Raw genomic sequence first — 19,053 nt, 5'->3', positions numbered from 1 at the left:
CCATCCCTCAGCCATGCACCTTGCTCACCTTTTCAGCTGGCTGCTATATCCTTTATGTCATTTGTTCTCCATGGCAATTTTCATGTGTTTGTTTTTCCATGCTACATTTTAGATAGTTTCTTCTCATCTGTCCTTCAGTTTACTAATTTTTAAGTTGCATCTACTCTTGTTTTCAGACTCATCCATCCTTGGTTTTTAATTTCGTTTATTGTATTGTTTTATTTGTATAAGTTCTGATACTTTATCAGATCTACTATTGCTTTTAAAAAAAAAAAAAGTATTTAAAAAGAGGGGCAGGGGGAGAGAGAGAATCCCAAGCAAGCTCAAAGCTCAGTGTGGAGCCAACACCAGGCTTGATCCCGTGACCCTGGGATCATGACCTGAGCCAAAATTAAGAGTTGGACACTCAACCAACTGAGCCACCCAGGTGCCACTACTATGTTGCTTTAATAGCTTCCTCTTCTTTGGAGATATTTTCAAGCTTATATTTTATTTCAATGTAATAAGCATGGGGGGGCCTAATATCTGCTGGGTTTGTTCACTGTGTTCTCACTCACGGTGGATTTTATTATGTATTGGTTATTATGTTTGAAAAAACATTCATAGAAACAATCAGAAATCAAGGATGAAGAAATTATTTTCATTTGCTTTTCCAGGCACTTGATGCCCCTTACTTTACTAGAACTATCTTAATCTAAATTCTGAGATTAAAGTTCCCTTAACTGCCCAGGTAAGGAAACTGGGTTCTCTTGTCTTTTGTAAGCCTTTAATTTGACTAATTGGGGTATCAGAGTCTCCCCTTGGGGGTGGCCTAGGCTTTTGACTTCTGTGCCCATTGGTGAGGCCATCAAACCCAACTTTGAGTGCTAGGCTTATTCTCCGGGTTTTAACATTCTCTTAGATTAGAGTTTAGCCAGGTGAATTATTCATGATCTTTTTAGCTCTTTTAAGGATATTTAAAAATATTTTGCATCCTGCTGGTCTTCCATAGGATTCGTTTGAATTACTTAGGCCATAGTTGCTGAAAACAGAATTATGCAATACTTTTTGAAAAAATTATGTCTGATAATTCTAATATAGTTATAGACATACACTTGAGTACATATTATTACCCTATATGGAGGAATGTGCTAATGCATGGAAATGTATGTACTACTAAATAAAAAAATAGAATATGATCTTAGGAGCATTTTATGGAATAATTTTAAGAACCTTTGACATCTTCATGTAATGCTTTTTCTTTTCTCATGGCAACAAATGTAGTTAATAAATTGTGACCACTGTTCCTAAATTGTACTAAAAATTTGCATACCTTTTCCAGAATTGCCAAGAGAACAGTAATTAACGCCTAATGCCTATGTTTTTCCTGGTTAAGAGTATCTGATTGATTCTATTAAAAGGCAAAGGAGAGAAATTTGTCCCCTGTGTCTCTAAATGAAGAGAGGGATGATTTCATCAAGGGGCAAATATTTATACCCAGGAGAATTTAAATAGAAAGATTTAAACAACAATAACACTAGTCTAGTAGTATTGTGGAACTTGGCTATGGGTCATTGGTAAATCTCTGTACCTGCCACTAACACCAAGACCCTCCTCTCTTGGGGTTGAAGATTTAAAAAAAAGAAAGAAAAGAATCCCACTGTCAGCAGAGAACTGAAAGTGATATGATATGGTGTGACTGAATGTCACTGTGTTGGTTGGGGAACAACAACAAAAAAACCCTTTTGTTGATGTCTGTATCTTCGTGTTCTAAAACATCATGCTAATAGTAATTAAAATAACTTTTAATTAAAAGAATAAGGTAAGACCTAGGCCGGGGTGAACTTATTCTCGGTTTTGACAGGCTCTAAGTCCTATGTTTACATGGATTATAACTAAAGAATAAATACATGAAAAACATAGAAGTGTATTTTAAAATTTTTTTTGCGTTTTTATTTTATTTTTGAGAGAGAGACACACCACGAGTGGAGAAGGGGCAGAGAGGGAGACACAGAATCTGAAACAGGCTCCAGGATCTGAGGTGCCGGCACAGAGTATGACGTGGGGCTCAAACTCACGGATGGTGAGATCATGACCTGAGACGAAGTCGGACACTTAACCAACAGAGACACCCAGGTGCCACAGAAGTATATATTTTAAATAAGATCAAAAGTAAAATTGGGGAGTCTTTTTGTTTCTGATGCAGTCGTTCAAATGTATAATTTAAAAGAATTTGAATTGTATCCATACTGCATGTATTTTAAAATCACTTTTCATCCAGAATATGAAGTAATGCATACTCGAAAATGCCTTTTCCTTTTCCTTATTTCCAATGATATGTTAAGTGCAGTGCTACAGTCCTAGAAAGTAGTAATGAAAATTCTTAGACTTACTTTCAGTATTTAAAAAAAACTTTTTTTAACGTTTATTTATTTTTGAGACAGAGACAGAGCACGAACAGGGGAGGGGCAGAGAGGGAGACACAGAATCTGAAACAGGCTCCAGGCTCTGAGCTGTCAGCACAGAGCCCGACGCGGGGCTCGAACTCACAGACCGTGAGATCATGACCTGAGCCGAAGTCGGACGCTTAACCGACCAAGCCACCCAGGCGCCCCTATTTTCAGTATTTTAAAAGTCTGATAGAAATCACAGATTTTAAAAAATCTGCACAAGCCAATGAAAATATTATTGCTTTGATTTTGACTGGCAATAAATTTGGTGGTATGATGCTGATTATCACACTATGGAAATTCTGATTGGCTCAGTTGTTTAAGCATTGGACTTTTGATTTTGGCTCAGGTCATGATCTCACAGGTTCATGGGATTGAGCCCTGCTACAGTCTCGGGATCTGCCAACAGCAGAGAGCCTACTTGGGATTCTCTCTCCCTCTCTCTCTCTCTCTCTGCCCCTCTCCCCAGCTTGTGTGAGCACGCGCTCTCTAAAAAAAAAAAAAAAAAAAAAAAAAAAGTATCATCACATGAGAGCAATATACTTGATAACATGTATTCAAAACATATAGTCCATGGAAGAATATATTTAAAAGACTTGTCCTGGTAATGGAAAATGTTGGAACTATCCTAAAATACCACCTAGCCCCCACTATCACATCATTCTTTCATCCTTCCACTTACATGGTCTATGAGAAACTTATGTCCCAAATGTCTCATGGTTCAAGAGACAACCTAAATAATGTCAATCCCATTGGACAGATCTCTCATGAGAATAAGGAGTTTGCTACAGATTATCAAGGCTTCAGTGTCATCAGAGGGAAAAGAATCAATCAATTGTACTAAAATCTTATTTTCCTACAAAAGATCTCAGTACTTACAAATTAATTGTATTAAAGACTGCTGACCAATCTTAATGCTAACAGATCATTCCCATAGGTGGCAAAAGCTTGTTCATAATCTAGGACTCAAGAGATGCTTAAGGGAATAGAAATCTAAGATTCCAAAATGTAGTGCATTTTTTTTTTCTTTAAAGATTGTTTGAGAGAGAGAGAAAGTGCAGGCACACACAAGCGGCAAAGGGGTAGAGAGAGAGAGAGAGACAGACAGCAAGTGAGAATTCCAAGCAGGCTCCGTGCTGTCAGCCCAGACCTCCGCACAGGGCTTGAACTGTTGAGATCACGACCTGAGCCGAAACCAAGAGTTGGATGCTTAACTGAGACACGAGGTGCCCTGTGAGTTGGTATTTTTAATCAGCTAACTTCTACAATTTTAAAATCAGGGGATTAACCAAAATTTTCATAGGGCCTTTTGTGGGGTTGGCAGCTCCTGTCTTTTAATAAAACTATCACCCTATGTAAGTGTTGACAACCCAAGACACAAATACCCAAGTAGAGAACATCTGAAGACACCCCTTGTGCAACCTCATCAATGATAGCAAATTCAGTAAATTTTAGTCAGTTACCATAAAAGCCACCAACTGCCAAGAGCCTTTTAAAGTAGATAGCTTTCAAAGAATTTCTCTGAATCCACCCTTAAAATATTTATGTATGGATAGGCATTTTTCTGTCAGAAGAGAATTCATTTTTGGTCAGATTCTGGAAAGGACATAACCACTGGAAAAGCATAAGGAAATTTTTTTTTTTTAAGAGAGCACGTGCAAGCAAGCACATGAGCAGGGGAGGGGCAGAGAGAGGGAGAGAATCCCAAGCAGCTCCACACTGTCAGTGCAGAGTCTGTTAGGGGACTCTATCTCACAAACCCTCACATCCTGTCCTGAACTGAAAATTGAGTAGGACGCTTAACCAACTGAGCCACCCAAGCACCCCTGCAAGATACTTTCTTACATATTTCTAATTTGTGTTGGCCTTTGATAAACTCTAACCATTCTGTTATTCAACATTTCTAGGTTTTAAGTAAATCAGAAATTATACTGAATATCCTTTTTAAAACTACAACTCCAGGCACCTGGATGGCTCGGGTCGGTTGAGTGTCTGACTCTGGATTTTGGCTCAGGTAAGGACCTCACGGTTTGTGGGACTCTCTTCCCCTCTCTCAAAACAAACTTAAAAGAACAAACAGCCTACAACTTACTCCCAACACCCTCTGACAATGTACCTCCCCCCAAATGGGGGTACACCTTTTTAAAAAGATTTTTAAGTTTTCTCTACCCCCAACGTGGCACTCAAACTTACAACCCTGGGATCAACACACATGATCCACTGCCTAAGCCAGACAGCAACCCAAAGGGGTGCACCTCTTAAATGACTCCTAAAAGAATAAAACCAGGGGTCAAACTGCCACATAAACACAAATCTTCAGTGTTTATTTTCCTGTAATCCCCAGGACAGCACTATATTCTATCCTAGTTTATAAAAAGCAGTTCAGTGTTATAGGTGGTTTCTTACCATTTCAACCAAAATTTGTTGAAATTCCACATCCAACCCTTCCACATCCAACCCAAGACAAAAATACGAAACCCCATCTAATCCTAACAGACCATATTTTATGAATGACTTCATAGAAAAGGCAATAAAAAAATAGTTTATACAACTGCAGCATCCTTAATAGTGATTCAGTGAAATTTAGCATCCCGTGGTTGACATCTTATCAAATCTTGGTATTGGGTAGTGATGACGTTCTCATATATTAAAAAATTATTAAAGTGTAAGATTATCAAGAAGTCCAGTCCCTATCACCATTTTGAATGATGCATCTGAGAATGGAATAAAAGCTCTGCTTATCCACATTAGTACCCCAACACACATCTTAATTCTTAATATCCCCAATTATATAAATTTAACTGAAACTAATGAAATCAAGTTTCTATTAGGATGAGGAACACCACACAGAACTTGGTCAAAACCATTCAGATAGCATGCTTAACAAAATACACAGGCTACTTGAATATGTTTGTCATAGGCTTTCAGAATTTCCATCCTCACCCCTTCAATTAACTTATCAAATTACTTAGTTCTAAATTAATACTTCAGGGTATCTTGATAACTTTCATTCATCAAAATCAAGTGCCTAGAGCACTTTTCTTGGCTTATTTAAAATTTACATCATTTGGCACTTATAGAGCCTAAATTCTTAGTAAGAGTCCAAAGCTTCTTGAGGGGGTAAAAAACCAAGCACATTGTTTTTTTTTTGTAAACCTCAGACAATAATCTCTAGATGTAGTGTATTTCTTCAAAGCCATATATACCAAGACTTGATTGAAGAGTTTGGATTTTGTTTAAAAAGCCTTTATTCATTTTTGATCAGGGAAAGGACAATCTCAATGTCAACTTGTCACCTAATCATAAATTTGAACTTAACAGGATTCACTGCCCTAGACACTGCACCTACAGACTTTGACAACATAACTTAAAATGAAAATCTCCCTTGTTCCCTAAGGTTGCATGTCGAAAGAATAAACAGTCCCTTGCAATAACCAACATTGGTACTTGGCCTAGGTTTAAGGTCAAATAGCAAAACAGGAGCAGAACAAGGCCAAGTGCATTGTAACTTGATAGCCAGCGAGTACAAACATCATTAAACAAAGAAAGCTGCAGGCACCAAATAAAACAAAAGGCAGGTTCATCAGCATAAAAAATTTACATTTGGTTGAAGGTGAGGTCAACTGCTCTGCATATGAACACATATGCCAATCCTAAAGGCTAATGTAGAACCAGAGAAACAAAACTTAAAAAAACCCCTTAAATCCAACTACACTGAATGTAAAATTTGAAGCTTAGATTTACCCAGGAATTTCTCCAAAACCTAGAGCTAAAACTGCTTGATTCACCAGGAAAATCTGTTGTAATGACTCGGTCACCTTAGATTTGCATTGACATAAAGTTTAAATTATACTTTTCCTCACTACTCCTATGTCTGAATATGGAATGCTTAACTATGCAGCTCATGCACTAATGCATTAAAAATGATGGAATCTACTAGCATGACTTTTTCTAAAAACTCACACCACATTAACAGTTAACACCCAATATAGCTTCCTAAAAACCCCCCAAAAGAAAACATTTTGTTCAGTTTGGTGCTTGCTGTGACAATACCAATAGAATACAACTGACTTCCTCAAGTCACTACTTCAAATATCTGCATCTAACTTTTGCTCAAATTTTAACCACCTCATACCTATCTGCCAAAATCCTTGTAACGATTTCAGATACTCAAACTGTAGCTCCAACACACTGTTTAACAGTGCCTTTTCCCTGGGTATATCTGGATGTTTTAATCAAGAAAACAAGTCAAGTCATGGTATTACAATTAGCCAAAGCTCTAACAGACCAGATTCTGAATGAGCTTACCCTAATCAATGGCTTTCCAGAGACAGGAACAAAGCACAATCACTTCTATTTACGAAAAGGAACTACCAACATGCTTTGTGCTAAAAAGGTACAGTTCTTCAAAATATAATCCAGAAGACTGATGGTCTGCTAGAAAGCTTCCACTAATGACAACACTATGACAAGGTCTCCAAATACACAGAGAAACGTTACAGGTGTGGTGGAAACCTCAGCAGGGAAATGAAGCCTTAGAGTATAGACTACATCTAACAAAAAGGGGGAACAGGGGCACACTGTAGCTGGCTATTCGTAAAAGGACCACAGTTTCTCCCTATGGACCAATATTCCCTACAAAATAAACTGTGCCTTAATTATTGCTTATTTTAAATTACACTTTTACAGAGCTATTTAGTACCTGACGCAGAAAAACAATCACATAAGGAAGCATTTATTTGAGGTTTAACATGAAATCATACAAATAAAATTTGTATAAACACAAATCCACATTGAGTCATAACACAGATAGCAAAAGACAAAGTAAAAACAAAGAAAACTAATTGGCGGCTATATACAGTTGGACACAGTTGTATCTTGTACACTAGAAAGTCTTTTACAAAATAATCATCTTAGATCAACAGAAGACCAATCTTCAATGTCGTCCTGCAAGATGGGTTAACTTTAGCAATCTCCTCCTAAAAACAAAAACAAAATAGCAATTAGATTTGTGTAACTCTGAAAGCTTTCAAAGGTCCACTTTCATGAATTGTTTTAAGTCCTCAATTTATTCTTTTCTTCAATAATTAAAGATCACATGCATATTGAATTGCAAAATGGAGATTGGGTAATTAATATTCACCCTGCAGTTCCCAAATGATAGTGAATTTAAATTTAGTAAGGAATCAGGGAATGCAATGTTCCCATATTCAGACTGAAGTATACTAGATTTAGGTCTACTAGAAGCATCTCTAGTAAGCCAAAAAATGCTCTTACAAAAATGAATTCCTAATAGGCTTATTATATTATAAGAAAACGAATTGCTGTGTGCATATGATCTTTAATTTATATCCCAGATTTTAAAGTTCTTGTTTTGGTTTGTAGATTTCACTATTAGCTATAAAAAGAAAAAGCAAGCATTAAATCTTAAAGAATGAACACTTAAAATGAGGCTCCACAATTGAAATACAACACTAAACAGAAGACCAAAATGATTAAGCTGTAAAAAGGCATTTATGTACTTTAACTCCTGTAAAAAACCATTTAAGTTAAGTTTAGACACTTAATCTTCAAAAAGATTAAAAAAGAAGCCAAAGTCTGAAGTTTTCCACTTTAATCTTTACGCTGGTACATGAAGTTGGAAGAGACCATACCACAGGACAGCGTTTTCTGGTGTATGCCTTGCGCTCTGCCCGCAACGTGCGACCCCCAGAGATAGACGTGGTCAGGGTGACACACGGCCTGCAATGAAGTTCCCGCTGGCGGGTACAAACAAGGTATAATGTCAGAGTTAGAAGACAACATTCTTGTTTTCCTTAAGTTGTACCCATTTCAGTACTTTACCTGTTAATAGTTCTAAAAATGTTTAATTATTCCTCTAGACCACCTGGTACACAAAGCAAACAGAAAAACTCTTAAGTTTTTCTGTAATACTAAAGAAGGTGAGATAAGACTTTAAAGTTAAAGATCTATAGACACTTTAGGCAAAACAGGCTCATAAAGCAATTAAAAAATTAACAATTTAGTAAAAACAGACTACATAATATTTTGTTTTTACTTATTTTTCATTTGTCTATTGATCTTTAAATTAAATTAGACATTTCCACTGGTTTCTTGTACTCTTATACACACCTGTTTTCTCCAACGTCCTCCTTTAGTATGGCTGGTAATTGTTTTGGTGATTGCCACCCCCTCGAGACGCCTTGCCGTAAGTGCTCTGTTGGCCTATTTTGAAAACACAAAAAAATTACATTAAGAATGCTTTCTATAAAAGTTTCATCATAAATGTTAATAGAAAACTATTAAATGTGTAATACTCTGCATGCCAAAACATCAAAATCATGTATTTTAAATAGCTATTATAAACTAGTCATGTATCACATACTCCAGAACATTTCTAACCAAAATCTTTGTCAGTAACCATCCTATGACTATCAAATGCTTCAAAAACTCCCAAACACTTCAAAAAACGGAAAACCCACACACAATTGCAGAATGGGATTGCACTGTTAACACTGAATTTTTAATACCATTGGTTTATGAAATTAAGTTAAATATTCTTACCACTGTAGTCTGCATATCCCTGTCCATATCCATAGTTCCCATAGTTATACCCAGTATAATCATAGCCGCCATAGCCACTATAGTTTTGATCACCACCATAGGCACTATTGTAATTTCCATATCCTTGATCATAATAGTTATTAAATCCTTGGTTCCAGTTTTGGCCCTGACCTGAAACAATGCACAATGATTGTTAGGAGACAACTTCTGACCCCCAATCCTAACATAAAATGTTGTGTTCCTGTCTCTCACTCCACAAATCTTAAACAGGCAGAATGTACATCTATACTGCTATCTGACTGGAGAAAATTATTATTTTAATTATCATAAAAGGGGGCAGAAAGTCCAATTGTGCCAGTTATCAAGTTTCCTACATGTAATGGAAAATCAGGACAGGGGCACCTGGGTGGCTCAGTTGGTTAAGCAACAGACTTGATTTCAGCTCAGGTCATGATCTCAAGGTTTGTTGAGTTCAAGCAGAGCCTGCCTTTGATTATCTCTTTCTGCCCCTCCGCCATGCGCACACGTGCGCACTGTCCTTCAAAATAAATAAACTTTAACAGGAAGGAAAATCAGGAGAAGGTGAAAACAGGTAGATCGTTTAGCTTTAAAACAAGGACTCCTGCCCAAAAAAAACCCCTATCATGCCATGATGTACCATGTAATCTTAACCACATTAAGTGGTATTATTTCTCCATTAGTAATGGCCCTGTCAGGCTGGCCATTCTTTGAAGAGGCGAAACCAGTAAACTAACAAAGACCCACCCACTAACCTGAGAATTTTTCATATTCAAACAGTTTAAAACTAGCTTTACTTTCTTATGGGCTTATTCCTATTTAGCAATTTGCAGCCTAAGCCACTGAGCCATCTTCAAAGAATTAAGTCTCACCTCGTCCACGACCCCTAGTACCACCTCGTCCACCAGCTGCAGCACCTCTTCCTCCTTTTTGTTGTTGTTGTTGCTGCCTATAGACCTCTTTGGGTTGTGCAACTTTGATTTCACACTATAAACACATTAAAAAAAAAATAGAATTTTTACTATGTCAAGCCCTTTTATTCTTCTCAAAACAAATTTTGAGAAATTCACTAAAAGAAACAAAACAAAAACCACCCTCAACATTTTCACTTAATAGAATCAAGATGGCTTTACCTTCCCAGAACCAATTTGATGATATCTGCTTTCTAACAATTTCTTTACTGGCTCTTCATCTGTATATGTAATAAAGCAAAATCCTCTTCTTTCGTTTGTTTTTGTATCCATGGGAAGTTCAATATTTTCAATCTGAAATCAAGAAGCACACTCAACGATCATCCAGTAATGATAAAAGCTACCAAAAGGTTTTAGAATACCCCAGGTCCTTTCCAAGTTTCAAACACATATTGCATGTTACTCTAGTCACATTACATCTGTATAAAAGCTCCTACTTTACTGTCAACTCAAACTGCAAAGATTCGTCTGTGAAGCATTTAGAAAGGAGAGCAAAACTTCATTTATTATTTTGTACCCAATAGATGCCATTGGTAGAAGTCCAAACACTGACCACACCAAAGCACCTGTGTTTTGGCCAAAACAAATTCGGTATGGGTTTCCATCATAGCACAGTAAACAGTGATTAAGGTAGTGACTAAAAAGGACCTGAGTAGTTAATTTAATCTCTTCCACATCGGATAATGTTCTTTTCTGTAAAAACCCAGGGATTATTACATAAACATACACAAAAGTAGTCATAAAGCGCACCTCTCCAAAGGCTCCAAAATATTCTTTAATTTGTTCTTCAGAAGTATCTGGGCTCAATCCACCCACAAAAACCTTTTTGGGAGGTTCTTTCCCTTTTAAAGCTTTGGCCCTTTTGGGGTCTATCAATTTGCCATCCAGTTTGTGTTCTTTCAGTTCCAAAACCTAGAAGACAAATTTAATCTGACAACGCTATGCAAGGAAAACCCCCAGACAATTTGCAAAAGTACACAGAAGGACTACAATGCAAAACCTGCTCCTACCTTATCAACACTAGCAGCATCTTTGAAAAGCACAAATCCAAATCCTCTTGATCTTCCAGTCACTGGATCTGTTTTTATTGTACAGTCTACAACTTCCCCAAATCGAGACAAATATTCAGTCAGATCTTTCTTGCTTGTATCCCAGCTCAAGCCTCCAATAAACATTTTACTAGAAATAAAGTTATTTTTTTAAAAAAGATTAGCAGCGCCTCACACGATTATTTCAGTTCTGGAACTATGTTAACTACGAACCAAGAACGAGGAAGTTTAACTGTATATGTAAGGAATTCAATCCGGGTCTACACATCAAGTATTAAAACAAAAAACACAACCCTTCTCCCCAATTCCATCGAGGTCGCTTATTCGAAACAGTGGACAGCGTGCTCGCCATGCTTCATGATACGAAGTTTAAACGAGACCAGCAAAGTATGTTCGATTGCTTTAAGATTTAAAAACCCCAACTTCCTAAGCTGATCCCTCACAATTTAGGTTCATCCTCTTTCACAGCTGTCAAGCCAAACATGCCACCTAAAGAACTCTTAACACGTCCTGGGGATCCAAGTACCACTCACACACCGATTCCAAACGATTAATTCCGTAACACCGCCCAGGAAAACTGCGCGGGGCCCTAGCACAGACACAATGAAAAGGCGGCAGCAGCTGCAGCATGTGGCGCAGCGAGGCCGGCCCCTCCCCCTCGGGCCCCACGCGGCGCCTGCGCACTCGGGACACAGACGCCGCCGCCGCCCTCCTCCTCCAACTCCTCCGCCCTTCCCCCACCCTCCGCTGGAGTCACCCCTCCGTTTCCTACTTTCCTCTTTCCTCTAAGCTAGTGGGGCCCGGCGGGCACGCGAGGAATCGACTCGGGGCAAGAACCGGGATAGCGCGCGGCTCCCGAAGGATGAAGGGCGCGTGCGGCGCGCTGGGGGAGGGGGAAAAGAGAAGCGTGCGGTACCCGTCATCCTGCTGATTCTTGCTCGCGTTGATCTTGGATCCCTCTGCGAATTCCTCTATGTTGCTGTACTCGTTCATGTCCTCCATGGTGGCGGAGCTGTCGGCCGGGGGATGCTGGCGCGCAGTCCGGGTCGCGGCAGCAGCGGCGGCGGAGCGTTGTATGGAGCTGGATTTAAAATGGCGGCGGAAGAGATCCGGGCGCCGCCTGCGCCCTCCCTTTATAGCCGCCCCTCCCGCCAATCGGGAGGGCTGCTGGGCGGTGACGTGGCGCTGGGCCCGGCGCGCCCCCTGCCGGGCGGAGCTGGGAGCGAGCGAAGGGAGGAGCGGGGCGAGCTGCCGAGGCGCCCGCGGCCGCCAATGGGAAAGGCTGCGGGAGGCTAAAGTAGCGGGAGCAGAGGGGAACAATGGCGGCGGCACATGGGAGAGCCGGGGCGGGACCTCCATCGCGGCCCTCCCGGTGAGGAGCGAGGTCGCGGGTGAGGGGACGCGGGCTTAAGATGAGAGAAGCGTCAGAAGAGAAAAACGAAGGGGCGAAAAGTCCTGGGGTCAAAAATCCCGAGCAGTGCCGTCGCAGGGCCACAGTCCCTCTTGTCTTGAGAGCCTTTGTCTCTGGCGTCCGGTCCAGCCCACTCCTAGTACAGAGCCATCAACCCCGCCTTTTTCCAAAGCCCTCGGTCCCCCAGTGCGGACTGCTGCGGTGGCGGCTGCTGCTACCGATTAGCACCGTGGCCGGGTCGCTCCAGAAAAAGGCGGACTGCGCCCGGCGCCGGCGGCTGAGACAGCGAGCGCGCTCCGCCGCGCGCACGCGTGTTTTGTCCTCGAGCTGGCTGGAACCAGCCGAACAGGAAGCGGGCGCGCGGTGGCCCCTCCGGACAGCGGCGCGGCGCGGGCGCCTCTTCCGCTACCGCCACAGGCGCGCGGGCCGAGGAAGCGCGGCGGGCCTCCCTAACCGATCGGCGGGAGCCCGGGCCGACGTAGTCAGGCAAACCAGTCCCGGTACGGCCTCTTTTGCTGGCTGAGGACGGGAGGAGGGGCGCGAGCCCGGTCAGGTTACTGTAAATATGCAAAAGCGGAGGCAGTGGGCGGGGAGGGGGCTAGGTGCCGTAGAGGGCAAGGGACACTCACATCCCCGGCGCGCCACTCGCGGGGCTCCCGTCTGCACGTGCCCCGGGCCTCTCCCGCTCGCTCAACCAGTCTGCGGAGAGCGCGCGCGCGCCCGCGGACCCGGCTCCCGCGTTCGCTTCTTTGTTCCCGCCCACGCGAGGCCCATTTTGACGGATCGGGTTCGAGGCCCTCTGGCGGCCAATCGGCATCGACGCATTTACCTCCCCCCACCCCTTCGGAACCCTGCGAGGACCGCCCCCTTTCCCTGCCCACGTGGTCTCGTCCTCTGGCCCTTGGCAGCTCTGTACTTCTGGGCCCCTGTACGGCCGTGTGATCCACCTTTAGGGGCGTGGAGGTGGTCCTGTACCTTAAGCTTCGGGCCGCACGCGGTTGCCGGGTGGGCGATTCTTGCGGGGCTGTCGGAAGCCCAGAACGGTGCTGAGGGCGCAGCCGGCGCCGCCCTCTGCCCTACCTACCAGTAGGCCGATTCTGGTAGTTGCATCCGGTAGGGAAATGGTCGTGCTTTCCGTGCCCGCCGAAGTCACTGTGATCCTGTTAGATATCGAAGGTACCACAACCCCGATTGCTTTCGTGAAGGTGAGGGGCGGAAGGGAGCGGGGAAGTGACTTGTGCTTAAAAGCATTAAAAACATTTTTTTTAGGTATTGCAGGCCTTGTACCACAGACGCGAGTGAGGCGTAGGAAAGGTGGTGTGGCTTTGCGCCGCTCTGAGATGGGAGGAAGTAGAAAGGCTGTGGCAGGTTGCGGGGATCTTTTCGTCACCGCACCCTGTTCATCATCCTCGCCATTCCCTGTCCTTGGTTAGATGCTGATGGGTGGGGAATGGGTGGAGATGGTGGCGAAAAAGGGTGGAGGAGGGCAGATGCGCTCGGACTGGGAGAGGCGAGGTGGGCGCCCCCCTCCGGCCAGGTGTGCGCCCTGTCGCCCCGCAGGTGAGCGCCTGCTTGGCTCTAGGTTGGGCCTGGCTAGGCGGTGGCTGCGATGGAGTGGTCCTGGAGACGTCTAGTCGCGCAAAACGTAGAGTGAAGTGTCAAGATAACTTTTCAGGTAACCCTGGTATCTTGGACCATAGTGGTTATTCTTCGCCCCTTCCCACTCTTGCAACATTAGTGGCCAACTGCACGCTTCGTGTTATTGGATTGGGCACGGTGGAATGTAGCGCTGATTTACTAAGCTATGGATCAAACATGTCTAGATTCGGTTCATTTTCCTCTGAACACCATGGAAACTTGAAGCTCTTACACAGAGCCTTTCTTCTAGGGCGTCATTATTAACCAAACACTTGCCTACACATAATTCCTAAGCATATAGCTCTGCTTTTAGCAGAGTTTTAAAAAATACATACATTCTATCAGAGTAAGTAGCAAGCATTAGTGTAATTTGTAAAAGAATTCCTTGGTCTAGTCTACCCTTTATTTGATTTCTAGAGGTTTAAGATAAAAGCATTAACTAGAAGGGTTTACATACAGTAATAGGTTACTTACAACTTAGGAAAAACCCATCTTTCAACAAACCAAGCGGTCTGAGTTTTAAATATTTTTAAGTTTATTTGTTTATTTTGAGAGACAGAGAGAGTAGGGAAGGCACAGAGAGAAAGAGGGAGAGAATCCCAGCAGGCTCAGTGCTGTCAGCACAGAGATCATGATCTGAGCTGAAATCCAGTTGGTGACTTAACTGACTGAGCTACCCAGGCACCCTGAGTTAAAAATTTTATTTTATTTTATTTTATTTTATTTTATTTTATTTTATTTTATTTTATTTTATTTTTTTATTTTTGAGAGAGAGAGAGAGAAAGAGAGCACAAGCAGGGGAGGGACAGAGAGAATCTGACCCAGGCTCCAGGCTCCAAGGTGTCAGCTCAGAGTCCTAGGCAGGACTTGAACCCACAAACCGAGAGATCATGACCTGAGCTGAAGTTGTCCACTTCACCAACTAAGCCACCCAGGCACCCCGTGAGTTTTAAAATTTTTTGTTAGTTTTATTTATTTTATTTATTTTTTTATTTTAAAATGCTTATTGGGGCACCTGGGTGGCTCAGTCTGTTAAGCATCTGACTTTGAGCCCTGCGTCAGGCTCTGTGCTGACAGCTCAGAGCCTGGAACCTGCTTCGGATTTTGTGTCTCTGTCTGCTTCTTCCTCGCTCATACTCTCTCAAATAAACGTTAAAATTGTTTTTAAAAAATGTTGATTTATTTTGAGAGAGAAAGAGGAGCAGAGGGAGAGGGAATCCTCAGCACGCTCCACGTTCAGCACAGAGCTGGAAATGGGACTTCATCTCACAACCCTGAGATCGTGCATGACCTGAGCCAAACAGGAGTCCCACTCTCAACCGACTGAGCCACCCAGGCACCCAAGTTAGTTTTATTTTGAAAATTACCTGTGAAGAATGATTTTCTTGATGTCAATCAAATAGACATTTTAGGACTTCAATATAGAACCACTTGCAAATTTTTTAGAAGAATCACAATACCATCTTAGCACATGTTCCTAAGAAATCTAATTTGACATTTTTTCTCAGTTTTTAATCATGTGAGGCCTCTGCAGAAATGTTCAGGATTGACCAAATGCTGATAATGGAGGTGACTTTCTTTTTCCTACTGTGACAGAACCATTGCTTTCTTAGAGTTTTCAGAGAAAAAATGATTCCTCATATTTGTAGTTTGTAGTTCACAGCTTATTATCTCCACCAAGGGTAATCACAGGAGAGGTAGTGATGTGGCATAAGATATATACATACCATTCTTGGAAAGTTGGTTAGGGAATAGGATACTTCATGCAAATCAGTTTTTTTAATGTTTATTTTGAGAGAGAGAGAGCAAGAGCAAGGAATAGGCAGAGAGTGGGGGGGAGAGAGAGACTCCCAATCAGGTTCTGTGCTGCCAGTACAGAGCCCAATGTGGGACTTGAACCCACAAACTATGAGTTCGTGGCCTGAGCTGAAACCAGGAGTCGGATGCTTAACCTACTGAGCCACCCAGGTAGCCCCATGCAAATCAGTTTTATAACAAAATATAGGTGCCTCTCCCACCTCTTCCCAATCCTGTCTTCTGCCAGATGACATTATGAGCCACTTCTTGAAATCTTTGTTTATGATAGACTTATTCTGACATCTTCCTGAGAGTTAAAATGCCTTTATGGCCTAAATAGATTTTTCTTTTTTTTAAGTTTGACACTGATCTATAGGTAAAGTCAAGGCAGGCTACAAAAAATGATTTGGGGATTTTATTCAAAGGATAGTTTCTTGTGCTTTGTCCTATAATCTATTATTATTTTTTCATAATGATTATCGATCTATTGTAGTCTAATAACCTGTTATTAATTTGTTACACATTACTTTATCAAAACTGGTGTTTCTAAAAGTATGTTCATCACTTCTCTGCCTTTTGGCTAAGATCAAGTATAAAAGTATGTTGTTTTTTTTTTATTTAAAAAAATTTTTTTTAACACTTATTTATTATTGAGAGACAGAGAGACAGAACATGGGCAGGAGAGGGGCTGAGAGATGGAGAGACACAGAATCTGAAGCAGGCTCCAGGCTCTGAGCTGTCAGCACAGAGCCTGACACGGGGCTCGAACTCACAAACCCCAAGATCATGACCTGAACTGAAGTCAGACGCTTAACCGACTGAGCCACCCAGGCGCCCCGAGTATAAAAGTATGTTAAGAAGAGCATTAAGTCTGTGTGGATATTTATAGTAACTATGCAAAAAGGATTCCATTATTAAATGCACTTTTGCGAAATGTTAGGCTATACATATTCAACTAGGTTTCTTCATTGCACAGCTTCTCTGAGCTTTTCTATCATACGTACACACACACACACACACACACACACATATGTTTTATAAGTCTTCAAGAGAGTGGCATTTCACAAATTTACTTGAACAAAAAACTTTGAAGACTATGTCAGAGACTAACTTTTGGACATCTTTTACTTATTTATTTTTGTTTGTTTTTTAACATCTTTTAAAGAGATACTAAATTATGTCCTTGAATCTCTGAGGATGGAGGTGGGAATCCGACTTTATTTACTTTGGACTTTATTAGTCACATTAGGTGTATGGAACATGTAGCCCCACTTCCTATGGAAACAAACATTGAGAATTGTATATAGGTGACTTGTATACTTGACTCATTCTCAGAAACTCTGAGGTGTGTGCACTGTCTGCATTTTACTGATAGGAAATTAAGGTTCTTAAAAGTTGAACTATTATACCTAGGATTTGCACCCAGATTGTCTGTCTGAGAAACTCTTACATTTACATTATTGCACTTGATCTCTAAAATGGAAACCACAGTGCTTGTTCCGTGTCTTTGCTTGGCTTCTGTGTATATTAAATGACACAGTTGATATGATAACACTTCAATCAACACGAAGTATCGTAAAAGGATATGGTAACAAATTTTAATTTATACTGCCTCTTGGAGGGACGCCTGGGTGGCTCAACTGGTTGAGCGACCGACTTCAGCTCAGGTCATGATCTCACGGTTTGTGAGCTCGAGCCCTACGTCGGTCTCTGTGCTGACAGCTCAGAGCCTGGAGCCTGCTTCGGATTCTGTGTCTCCCTCTCTCTCTGCCCCTCCCCCACTCATGCTCTGTCTCTCTCTCTCTCAGAAATAAATAAGCATTTAAAAAAAAATTATACTACCCCTTGGTGATAGGTTTAGGAGTGAACCCTTGAGCCATAATAACTATAGTTGAGTCTTTATTTGCAGATTTGGTTCTGTAGTTGAATATACTATGAAAATTGAGTATTGTCAAAAATTGCTCTTGAAGCAATTAGGAATTAGGAAGCAATTTAGGAAGTCATTCCTCTTTATAGGCTGATTTCCATTTTCAGTAAGTCATGCATTCATTTTTCCTTTAGGGTGGAAACATATCCCTGCTTCTTCCCTTTAGCATCAGAGGAAGTAGTTGGTTTGGGATTAGGTGATATAAATGAAAAATATGTTGTGTCAAACATAGGCCTCATACTGAGCCACTCACACTGTAAGAGACCGTGGGAAACGAGACTGTTTCATTGGGCAACAGAACACCCCCATTAAGTGGAATAACAGATTGCCAGCACTGGCTCTGGTTATTTTTTCCTCTCCTTTTTTTTTTTTTTTTTTTTGGGCTGAGCACTTACAGTTAAATGTGTATATGATGTACCTTAACTATATAAGATAGCACTTTTTAAAAATAAATTTTATTAATGTTTATTTTTGAGAGAAACAGTGTGAGAGAGGGAAGGGCAGAGAGAGAGGGAGACACAGAATCTGAAGCAGGCTCCAGACTCTGAGCGACATGTCAGCACAGAGCCCAACGTGGGGCTCAAACTCACAATCCGCAAGATCATGACCTGAGCCAAAGTTGGATGTCTAACCAACTGAGCCGCCCAGGCGCTCCTATGTAAAATAAAACTTAACAGTTTGGAATAGCTCATGGGATTCCCTAGACTCCTCCCAGTCTGGGAAATGCTGTTCTCTGGACAGCCTGCTGCTCTATTACGACATGCCTCAGCCCTTAGGTGTCAGGCAACAAAAACGATGGTTTTATTTACCAGCTAGTGTATCTTATTTTCTCTTGAGTCATAGCATTGTCTAATTTTTAGAACAGGAGGGGCTCCTAGATGGAATCATGCAGTGAATGTTCAACCGACTAATTAATTTCTCATGAGTTGATGCCTGGAGGGATGTCCTGTGTGAAGATCATTACAATTTGTTGGAGGCAGAGCAGCGGTAGAGCCCAGCTTTCCTTAGATATTCACAGTGCATCTGAATTCTCAAAGCCTCTAGCCCTGCCCCTCACTGCAGGCCATATGCCTCTGGAGTTTGTTTTCTTTTCAGGTGCTGATTCTGATCCTTTACAGTGCTAATCTCCTAACATTTTTTGGTCATATATACCATCAGCAGAATTGGAGCATGCATTGCCAGTAGAATTTATAAATTGTGAACACATTTTATGGTCTAATTATGAAGTTATAAAACACATTGGAATTCG

General features: G+C 41.5%; 2 protein-coding genes across 6 annotated transcripts in view; one reads left to right on the top strand and one right to left on the bottom strand.

Annotated features, from left to right (window-relative positions):
- Positions 1-5,659: 5,659 nt before the first annotated feature.
- HNRNPDL (heterogeneous nuclear ribonucleoprotein D like) lies at positions 5,660-12,718 on the bottom strand. 3 transcript variants are annotated; one of them, XM_042936068.1, is made up of 8 exons: positions 11,948-12,718; positions 10,993-11,161; positions 10,733-10,894; positions 10,145-10,276; positions 9,884-9,998; positions 8,994-9,164; positions 8,562-8,654; positions 5,660-7,408 (listed from the first exon to the last, which is right to left on the bottom strand). In XM_042936068.1, exons 1-7 carry the CDS (start codon positions 12,388-12,390, stop codon positions 8,584-8,586), a joined length of 1,263 nt encoding a protein of 420 aa, XP_042792002.1. In that variant the 5' UTR covers positions 12,391-12,718; the 3' UTR covers positions 5,660-7,408; positions 8,562-8,583. The 3 variants fall into 3 exon arrangements, with proteins under 3 accessions (XP_042792002.1, XP_042792004.1, XP_042792003.1); XM_042936069.1 differs by lacking the exon at positions 5,660-7,408 and adding an exon at positions 8,098-8,188; XM_042936070.1 differs by lacking the exon at positions 8,994-9,164.
- A 169-nt stretch (positions 12,719-12,887) lies between these two features.
- Positions 12,888-19,053, top strand: part of ENOPH1 (enolase-phosphatase 1) — a 36,120-nt gene continuing 29,954 nt past the window's right edge. The window contains exon 1 of one of the 3 annotated variants that reach the window (XM_042936074.1): positions 12,888-12,942. Coding sequence is in view for 2 of the 3 variants with exons in the window: in XM_042936073.1 (XP_042792007.1) it covers positions 13,564-13,647 (84 nt within the window). In the remaining variant the exon portion in view is untranslated. Of the gene's footprint in view, positions 12,943-13,309; positions 13,648-19,053 lie in introns of those variants that run through there. The other 2 variants (XM_042936072.1, XM_042936073.1) reach the window with 2 other exon arrangements.

The sequence above is a fragment of the Panthera leo genome, chromosome B1, assembly GCF_018350215.1.
Source record: "Panthera leo isolate Ple1 chromosome B1, P.leo_Ple1_pat1.1, whole genome shotgun sequence".
Taxonomy (NCBI): domain Eukaryota; kingdom Metazoa; phylum Chordata; class Mammalia; order Carnivora; family Felidae; genus Panthera; species Panthera leo.
Note: the sequence above shows the minus strand (reverse complement) of the source record. Positions and strands in the feature narration are given on the sequence as shown.